This window comes from Clupea harengus, chromosome 25 (assembly GCF_900700415.2).
Source record: "Clupea harengus chromosome 25, Ch_v2.0.2, whole genome shotgun sequence".
NCBI classification, from domain to species: Eukaryota; Metazoa; Chordata; class Actinopteri; order Clupeiformes; family Clupeidae; genus Clupea; species Clupea harengus.
In genome coordinates, this window is record NC_045176.1 from 5,477,151 (window position 1) to 5,487,150 (window position 10,000).

Consider the following 10,000-nt stretch of genomic DNA (forward strand, 5'->3'; position numbering starts at 1 on the left):
CTCTTCACAGCAGTGCAGTGATGGTGGCCGGAGTAAGCACAGAAGGGACGGGGGGAAAGATCAACTCAGGGTCCCTCCCCATGCACTGTGGCAGCCACCTCAAGTTCATTTGCATCCATCTGTGACGCCAAATGTGTGATCCATCATCACAAGCAGAAAACAAAACTTGTCTTTCCCAGTTTAAAATGGCCCTTACAGTGCCTTGCATAAGTACCCCCCCCCCCCCCCCTTTGCTGTGAAACCCCTAACTAAGATCAGGTGCAACCAATTGCCTTCAGAAGTCACATCATTAGTTAAATAGAGTCCACCTGTGTGCAAATTAATCGCAATATAAATACACCTGTTCCGTGAAGGCCTCAGAGTTTGTTAGAGAACATTACTTAACAAACAGCATCATGGAGACCAAGGAGCTCACCAAACAGGTCAGGGATAAAGTTGTGGGAAAGTACAAAGCAGGATTAGGTTTATTAAAAAAATATCCCAATCCTTGAATACCTCACACTGCACCATTAGATCCATCATTAGAAAATGGAAAGAATATGACACAACAGCAAATCTACCAAGAGAAGGCTGACGGACCGGGCAAGGAGAACATTAATCAGAGAAGCAACCAAGAGGCCAATGGTAACTCTGGAGGAGCAACCAAGAGGCGAATGGCAACTCTGGAGGAGCTGGAAAGATCCACAACTCAGGTGGGAGAATCTGTCAACAGGACAACTATTAGTCGTGCACTCCAAAAATCTGGCCTTTATGGAAGAGTGTCAAGAAGAAAGCCGTTGCTGAAAGAAAGCCATGATAAATCCTGTTTGAAGTTTGCCACAAGCCATGTGGGAGACAGCAAACATGTGGAAGAAGGTACTCTGGTCAGATGAGTCTAAAATCGAACTTTTTGGCCCTGGTGCCAAACGCTATGTGTGGCGGAAACCCAATACTGCACATCCCCGTGAGCACACCATCCCCACAGTGAAACACGGTGGTGGCAGCATCATGCTGTGGGGATGCTTTTCATCAGCAGGTACTGGGAAACTGGTCAGGATTTAAGGCAAGATGGATGGAGCCAAATACAGGGCAATTATTGAAGAAAGACTTGACACTGAGGCCGAGGTTCACCTTCCAGGAGGACGATGACCCTAAGCATACAGCCAGAGCTACACGGGAATGATTTAGGGCAAAGAATGTTAATGTCTTAGAATGGCCCAATCCAATTGACAATCTGTGACGAGACTTGAAAACTGCTGTTCACAGACCAGCAATCCAATCTGACTGAGCTTGAGCTATTTTGCCAAGAAGAGTGGGCAAAAATTGCAGTCTCTAGATGTGACATACCCAAAAAGACTTGCCGCTGTGATTGCAGTGAAAGGTGGTTCTACTAAGTATTGACTCGGGGGGGGGGGGGGGGGATACTTGTGCATCCAACAAGATGTCTGCTTTTTTGTCTTAATTATTGTTTGTGTCACAACAAAAAGTATTTTGCACCTTCAAAGCACTATGCATTTTGTGTTAATCAAGTGGTAAAAAGCCCAATCAAATCAATTTGAATTCCAGGGTGTAACACTGCAAAATGTGGAAAAGTCCAAGAGGGGTGAATACTTATGCAAGGCACTGTAAATGATTGCACTGAGAACAAGGTCTGGATAATAATGTTGTAATGATGAATGGACTTTCACAGCTGTAAGGAAATCATTACCTTGCTACATTCTTAAAACTGTATAAAAGAACAAAGGGCGTCAAGTTGTGTGTGATATCATGATAATATTTGGAAATGTACATTCCAGTTGCTGTACACCTACCAGTAGTGCTCAAATAAATTCCATTGTAGCTCACCACTCTTCACAATGACCGTGTTACCCTCAGTGGCCGCTTGGGGAAGTGTTGTTAAAACAAATCGACATTGACTGTACTCTCGCGGTATTTCAGGTTGCGAATCGTGACCTGCACAAAACTTGTTGCTCCTGCAAGACATTTGTGCAACTCCAGTGCTGGCCAAAGGGATACCTTACAGGTTGGCTCTAATGTCGTCTTTGGTCCAGGTTTGAATGGCTTTGGGCAGTCTAATGGGTTTGATTCAGTTCGTAGAGTTAGCAATGGCATGCCAGACGCTATCACATGTAGCCCACTATTGCTTCTCTACGGCATTTTCACATATGGCTTGCGTCATTGTATTATTGTGAGACAGGCATCAAAACCATTATGTCGATAACGCTGATTACGCTGCGTATTACAGCTACATTGCGGAATGTTTGTTGAAGGCAGATACCATCGATGCTGCCGGGTAGCAGAAGCGTAGAATCAAAGCGCTTATCGAACCATTGCACTAATCATTTTGCATTCTTTATGTAACGTTACCATTCCAAAAACCTTATGCGAAGTGAGAATTCGGGTTAGGATAACTAGTTGCAACAGCACTCTTTTAATTTGATAGAGTAGGTCTATGTCTACTCTAAACTAACCTTTGCCCCTCAGTCTGTGTCTTTTTCTTCTTCATGCTTCATAAATGTTAACCATTATACCTTGTGCGTAGGCTATTACCAATAAAGTCATACAAATTTAGGGCAAATTTAGATTGCAGTCATCTCTTCTGCTCCACCAGACAAGATGACAGCTTTAAGTGGGAAGGTGCAGACGGTGCTCGGGCTGTTGGATCCAGCCCAGCTGGGCCGCACCATGACCCACGAACACCTGACCATGACCTTCGAGTGCTGCTACGTCCCCCCGCCGACTGGAGACGATGCGGTGTCGGAGGCGCCCTTTGAGATGCGGAATATGCACTGGCTTCGACAGAACCCGTACAGCAGCCAGGAGAACCTATTGCTCTGCCAGGAGATCGAGGCGGTCCGAGATGAGCTGCAGTACTACCGGCAGGCAGGAGGGGGCACCATCGTGGAGAACACGACCACAGGCATCACACGGAACCTTCCCTCACTGAAGCAGCTGGCGAAGGACACTGGCGTTAACATCATAGCGGGTGCTGGGTTCTACGTTGATGTGACTCATTCGGACGAGACCCGGAAAATGACCGTGGAGAAGGTGTGTGACCTAAATATATCTCATTGTCAGGCTTGTTTAGTGAGTGGCACCATGAACACCGGCCTAATCAGAATATGAGTCACTTTAATTTCACTAGAGAGAACTTTTTTTCAGCCAATGTTCATGCCTTAGGTTAAGCCATGCTCACTGTTTTCATGAGGTATAGTAAATCAACACAAACTAACATCCATATTCTAACCCCCCCCCCCCCCCCCCCCCCTTTCAAAAGCTGACTGACATCATCGTGAGCGAAATCCTCCACGGCGCGGATGGTACAGACATCCGCTGCGGAGTCATTGGCGAGATCGGTACCAGCTGGCCAATCACAGAGAGCGAGAAAAGGGTGCTCCGGGCCACTGCACACGCCCAGTCCCAGCTGGGCTGCCCCGTCATCATCCACCCGGGCCGGCACACCACCGCCCCCACGGAGGTGGTGCGCATCCTGCAGGAGGCCGGCGGAGACATCTCCAAAACGGTCATGTCACACCTGGACAGGTGAGCCCTCGCCGGAGCTCAGCGTGGCTGTGGAAGAGGAAGATGATATGGGGGTGATGAAGTTCGTCAGAAATACTTGTTTAAGCACATAAAACTACCGAAGTCCCGTCTCTTTTCAGGCCACTTAAGTATATTTATAAATAGACCTTTGTAGTTTGTAGCAATGGTTTTGAATTGAAGACCTCTGTGAGCATGGAAAGACAATGGATCAGGGAAGATCAAAAAAATGATTAAGAAAATACTGACAGCTGTGCCCTTAAAAAGTCATTTTCACTCCAAATGGCAAATCAGTGGAAGCATTGAGGTATTTCTACAGTGTTAATTGGAGCCACTCCTTGCTGTGGGCTACGACTCCATTGTGTCATTCCATCTCAGGCTGTGTAGCATCCGCCCGAGGTGATCTTTAACTGTGCTGTGTAGCATCCGCCCGAGGTGATCTTTAACCGTGCTGCTGTTCATAGCATCCACCTGAGGTGATCTTTAACTGTGTCTCTGTTCATAGCATCCACCTGAGGTGATCTTTAACTGTGCTGTGTAGCATCCACCTGAGGTGATCTTTAACTGTGCTTCTGTTCCTCAGGACCATCTTTGACTGTGCTTCTGTTCCTCAGGACCATCTTTAACTGTGCTTCTGTTCCTCAGGACCATCTTTGACTATGGCGAGCTGCTGGAGTTCGCCAAGCTGGGCAGCTATCTGGAGTACGACCTGTTCGGAACGGAGATGCTGGACTACCCCTTTGACCTGGAGATTGACATGCCCAGTGACAGTCAGAGGGTGCAGGCGTGAGTAGGCCTTGGTGTCATGCCTGGGGACGGGTAGGCTGCACCTCTGATGGGGTTTCTACTGGTGTTGGTGCGTGGGTGTTGTGGAGTCCCAACCCCTAGTGTATGGCGTCATTTTAGTGTCAAAACTCACACACGCGAGGAAGCGTGTATTCGAGCAACTTTCAGGTTTTCGCGAGCGTGAATTTCATCTGCGCACTCAATTTTAGCAGCTGCAAGAGGAAATTCAACAACTGCGAGCGCAGAGACTGTCATACGCTCTCGCGAAAACTGGATCTGCTTGCTCGAATGTATCATACGCTCTCGCGAAAAGTTTATCTGCTCGCTCGAGTTATGAGTTTTGACACTGTGTGGGCGGGAGTTTTGACACTGTGTGGGCGGGAACCAAAGCAGGACAGGCTCTTCTCTGATTGGTCCTGATTTGACAGCAGGAGAGTCTCATATTCACGACAACCGTTTACCAAACTCCGTTATGTATTTGTATGGTGAAGACTGATATTTAATCACCAACCGAAGTAACGGTGCGTCACCTTAGACAGCTGTGGCTACAAATGTAAAGTAATTGCCCTGATCTTTGGGTAGTTTGGGACGTGTAGAAAACAATGTGTGTGCGTGGCCGACAGATTTGCGGACCTTCCAGAGAAAATGCCAAGCAACTTACAAACTGCTGCTCAGTGTCAGCTACAATGTTTAGTGTCTGGAAACATAGGTGCCACCTTCACCCTTAAAGATATGCATATTATCAACCTTCACCCTTAAAGATATGCATATTATCAACCTTTATGCAATATTATCAACTGGCTCTTTGCTGATGAACCCTTTTTGAAACAATATTTGGATTTTGCCAATATGTATCTGTGTATATATAGATAATAATAAATCATTCTGTTATTCCAGGTTATCCTTCCTTGTGAAGGAGGGCTATGAGGACAGGATTGTTATCGCGCATGACATTCACACCAAGAACCGCTTGACCAAATACGGGGGCCACGGCTACTCGCACATTCTGAAGAACATCGCGCCCAAGATGCTGACCAGAGGTATATCCCAGGGCCAGGTGGACAAGATCCTGATCCATAACCCGAAGCACTGGCTCACATTCAAGTGAATCTATTTTTATACACATTAGATATGTAGTAAACAGAAATGAATGGATGAAATCGTATCACTTATGATTAAATAAAAGCATTTTTATTTTCAATGCCATCACAGAGAGTAATAAATGCCTAATAAAGCCGTTCTTGCACAGGACCTTAAATTAAAGGCACTATATGATCAACCAATGCATTGGGTTTTCGCACTGTATTTTGCCTGTAGAGAATAGTGTGTGCTCAGTTAGGGGTCCTCTAGGATTGACCTTGAAAAAAGTATTGTTGAGTTTAAAGGTGCACAGTGGAGACTAGGCTGTTTTATTTATCTCAGCTAAAAATGAAAAACAGCACCGACAGCCTTTTATATTCTAATAAAGGGCTGAATATTAAAGTGATTAAAGATAAACGCTTTTACAATAGGAGAAATATTAGTAACCTTTCAGTGTTCACAAATCCTGTTTGGCTGTGAATGCCATACAATGGTGATGCTGTGAATGCCTTTCCAAATTCAATTTCCAAGTACACAAAGCAATAATTAAACTGGCCGTAATTGCATATTTCAAATGGTGCTACAAAAATGTGTTGCTGACTTTATAAGCTTTTTTTCTGCTTTATTTGATTGTTTTATAATACGATTTCTTGTGCAAAGCTGCATCCCTCTCCCTCGCAAACAAATGGACATCATAGAAGAGTGTCATGCTATAAAAAAGAATTTCTGTTATTAATCACCTTTTTGGTCTGTGTGTGTTTATTGTGGAATCAGTCTTACGTAACAATATTTGTCATCCTCCATTCATTGACAGTCGTTTAATCAGTGAGTGCTCAAATGGGAACGTATTGAAGAGCTCAGTCATCAGTTTGGCAGCATAGTCCACAGCGGCTCTTGATGAAGGCAACACATCGTGTCTCTGCCAGCTCCTGCCAGGAAAGCATTTGTTGTGCTCCTGCTTATACTGGGAGCAGGAGACAGACATGGAAGGCAGATACTTGCAGACCATTCAATGACTTTTATTTATTGTATACATCATGTTTGGAATCATATTTATCCCATGGGCAGAGGTAAAGACTCGCTACACTTTCAGTGCAGGTTTATGATAGATAGATGATAGATGGATACTTTATTAATCCCGAGGGAAATTTATGTCAGTTTATTAGTTCAAACCTAAACAATACAACACGCCACCTGTTGTACCACATGGGTTCTTTTAATGGTAACGCCATGGCATTATGCGCAGAAAAAGAAACTTCATCATGAACCAGCCATATGTGTACACACAGTATATTCTGCTTTAATGAACCTATCCTTTCATCGGTGCACACTCAGTTTACAATCCAATGCTTTCAGCTACATGTCATGACGGATACAATACAAAACAAAGGATTGTCAATGCAGATGGTATTTTTTTACATACACATTGTCAACATTATTCATGACAGAACACTGAAATGTAGGGTTGAAACCACAGACATACTTCCTAGAAAGGTTTTTTATTGCAAATCCTGCTGCACCACTAATTGTCCACTAACTCTGTGCCAAACAAGGAGGTGATGTCATTAGAGGTCAGTCAAATATGGTCTTAAGCCTCGTGGTTCAAGTACTTGGTTAGACAGCCTCCAGGGACTAGCTGTACCTGGTGAATACCTGGATTTTTCAGAGAATGCGGGATTGCTGGATTTTGTAGCACAGGAATCATTCCCTATACAGAGTGCAATATTTAAAAACTTTATTCAGTATATGTTTACACTATTTTATCCACTTTTCTCAAGTGAGACTATCCCCATTTCATTTCATTCAACAATATGGAATTAATTCGTGCGTTTTAGGATACCAAAACGTTTCAGATGTTTTGACCAAAACATTTGCAATTGAGTAGAGTAGTACAGCTGGTAGTCAGTATTTATTTCCAGTTGTTGCTTTGTAATTACAAGGGGAGACCATTTCAAGAAATGTGAACGAATGTGCTTTAATCAGCATATATCATGAAGCCAGAGAAGGTGCTGTACTTGTTGTTGTTGCCACCGTGAGCCTTGCCGCCATCCAGCTTGATGTAGATCTCGTCACCAGGTTCGAGATGGAGAATGACACTATTGCTGGCATAATCGTAATTCTGGTCAGCATCTTGCGCTATGGCGCTTGCCCGAACCTGAAAGAACACCAAACAAAGTCCACTGTTGTTGTTACAAGTCCATCAAAATCATTTTAGTTCAAATGCATTATTTCACCTTCTGTTGCTTGACAAGGCTATACCCACACAATCTCTATCGGTGTTCGTTTGGATATTGTTTTAAACAATCTCTGATTCTGTTTTACTGTCGACTTTGTGGCTATACTGACCTAAAATCCTGCATTCCTACCTGATGGTTTTTGCAAAGATCAGCCCACATGCTGGTCCCGTCACCTCCGCGCATCAGTACGTGGTATACGAAGAAATAGATTCCCGGAATTGAACAGGTGAATTTGCCTGTTGTGGGATCATAGTGGTTGCCGAGATTGGTGACCACATCGTCGAATTTTAACACTTCGTAGCCCTCGTGTTGTTTTTTAAGCCCCGCGTAAAAGGCGATTTTGGGCATGGTGTTATACGTCGCTGCGCTAATGCCATTGGTTTCTGCGCTTTCTCCCGGTGGTCCCGGTAATCCAGGTGGTCCCGGTTCTCCCATTTCTCCCGGGGGCCCTGGTGGACCCGGTTGACCTCTGGGGCCAATCCTTCCTATGCGCCCTGACTCACCCTTGGGGCCCCGGGCATAAGGCGGTGGAGATTGGATCAAATGATTGTCGCGGGCAGTGTTGGCTGAGGCAGATGCTGGAGACTTCGTTCCATACGGATCACACACCATCCGACAGGCGCCGAGCATCTCATAACTCGCTGAGGTCCCAGCTGAGTTTACCAGGAAAGGTATTAAAATCACCAGCACCAGTACCATGACAACACCCAAAACACCGGTCGTGATCATTCGCGCCCTGCTGGCCAGTCTTGTTAGGGCTGGGCGCTCCCCCTGAATGTTTTTACGCGAAATCTTGCTATATTAGTGATACTCCGGTTATAAGAAAAACGCTATTCCTTTTTAAATCAACCACTTAAACATGTGTTAGTTAACTTTTGTTTGATATGAACTCAAAGTTGAAATCCTTGTCCTCTGTGCATCAGCAGCCACCCAAGCCGATATCCAGAAATTAAAGTCCGTATGTAAGAGAGGTGAGAGCGTGTGGATTCAGTATTTTGAGAAAACAAGTTGATCACATTGCTTGTGATTCAGAGTGAGAGACAGAGAGAGAGAGAGAGAGAGAGAGAGAAAGAGAGAGGGAGGGGCAGTAGAAAAAGACACGAGGTTCTGGCAATTAAGACTCTATTGTCTGCAGTAATCTGAATCAGACTCTGTAAGCCTGAAGATAGATTTTTTTTAAATATGTTCACTTTACATTTACATTTAGTCATTTAGCAGACATTGAAGGATGCCTGATAATCCCATACACTGTGCATTAGTATTTATTCACTCACTCACACACACACACACACACACACACACACACACACACGCACACACAAGTATTTTAACATAAAGCAACAGAGCTGGGATTAGCATGTAGGACGCATCAGGTAATTCTGTGCCAGGTGTGGAGAACAGAGGTTCCCTGAACAGTATCATTCCAGGGCTCCCCTGTCTCATCCAAGGTCACCTCAACAGTTGTTTACTCTGGATGATGCTGTGGTATAGGGAGTGTGTGGAGTTGTTTATTCTGTATGATGCTATGATATAGAGAGTGTGTGGAGTTGTTTATTATGATGCTGTGATATAGGGAGTGTGTGGAGTTGTTTATTCTGTATGATGCTGTGATATAGAGAGTGTGTGGAGTTGTTTATTCTGTATGATGCTGTGATATAGGGAGTGTGTGGAGTTGTTTATTCTGTATGATGCTGTGATATAGAGAGTGTGTGGAGTTGTTTATTCTGTATGATGCTGTGATATAGAGAGTGTGTGGAGTTGTTTATTCTGTATGATGCTGTGACATAAGGAGTGTATGCAGAGTGCACAACCCTGCAGCTGTCAGCCTGTTCACTACCTGCACTGTGAAGTCTTTATGGACAGTGGTGGCAGTCACCCAACACAGAGAGAGACACAAAACCAGTGATAGCAGATAGATGATCAAATTATTGTGTATCTGCATACAGTATGTGTTAGAAAAAGCGCATGAGGTGCTATTTACATTTCACTCCTGCTTGGAACCTCTGAACACCCCCCCCCCACACACACACACACACACACACACACACACACACACACACACACACACACACACACACACACACACACACACACACTCACACACACACACACACACACACACACACACACACACACACTTACGTTTGAATGGCCCATCTGAGTGAGTCAGTGTGCACAGACTGGACCCGTTCGGGTTGGCACAGGCCACTACTGAGTCAGCACTATTGGCGATTGTCCTGATAGTGAGTCACGTGGCCACCTCGCCACGGCTGCACAACAGAGCTCTGGCTGACAGCGCCCGTGCCAGCTGACGGCACCCGTGCCATTTCAAACTTTCTTTTGCTGTCAGTTTTCGGGGCAACTGTACTGACAAACTG

General features: G+C 44.9%; 3 protein-coding genes across 4 annotated transcripts in view; 2 read left to right on the forward strand and 1 right to left on the reverse strand.

Moving 5' to 3' along the window:
- scp2a (sterol carrier protein 2a) overlaps positions 1-10,000 on the forward strand; it is a 107,300-nt gene that overhangs the window by 26,747 nt on the left and 70,553 nt on the right.
- On the forward strand, positions 1,910-6,124 carry LOC105891336 (phosphotriesterase-related protein). 2 transcript variants are annotated; one of them, XM_012817503.3, is made up of 5 exons: positions 1,910-2,002; positions 2,591-3,027; positions 3,257-3,522; positions 4,165-4,305; positions 5,203-6,124. In XM_012817503.3, the coding sequence occupies exons 2-5, from the start codon at positions 2,596-2,598 to the stop codon at positions 5,411-5,413; spliced, it is 1,050 nt and encodes a 349-aa protein (XP_012672957.1). In that variant the 5' UTR covers positions 1,910-2,002; positions 2,591-2,595; the 3' UTR covers positions 5,414-6,124. The 2 variants fall into 2 exon arrangements, with proteins under 2 accessions (XP_012672957.1, XP_031419140.1); XM_031563280.2 differs by having other exon boundaries at positions 1,933-2,030.
- On the reverse strand, positions 7,293-8,508 carry LOC105891338 (complement C1q-like protein 3). The gene is made up of 2 exons (XM_012817506.2): positions 7,752-8,508; positions 7,293-7,540 (listed from the first exon to the last, which is right to left on the reverse strand). Exons 1-2 carry the CDS (start codon positions 8,349-8,351, stop codon positions 7,361-7,363), a joined length of 780 nt encoding a protein of 259 aa, XP_012672960.1. The 5' UTR covers positions 8,352-8,508; the 3' UTR covers positions 7,293-7,360.

What these genes read in the sequence shown, in the direction of transcription:
- LOC105891336 (XM_012817503.3), top strand. Translation starts at nt 2,596, where the DNA reads ATGACAGCTTTAAGTGGGAAGGTGCAGACGGTGCTCGGGCTGTTGGAT. An exon ending in GTCATGTCACACCTGGACAG is followed by an intron (nt 3,523 to 4,164) that starts GTGAGCCCTCGC and finishes TCTGTTCCTCAG; the next exon opens with GACCATCTTTGACTATGGCG. An exon ending in GACAGTCAGAGGGTGCAGGC is followed by an intron (nt 4,306 to 5,202) that starts GTGAGTAGGCCT and finishes CTGTTATTCCAG; the next exon opens with GTTATCCTTCCTTGTGAAGG.
- LOC105891338 (XM_012817506.2), bottom strand. Translation starts at nt 8,351, where the DNA reads ATGATCACGACCGGTGTTTTGGGTGTTGTCATGGTACTGGTGCTGGTG. An exon ending in ATCTTTGCAAAAACCATCAG is followed by an intron (nt 7,541 to 7,751) that starts GTAGGAATGCAG and finishes GTGTTCTTTCAG; the next exon opens with GTTCGGGCAAGCGCCATAGC.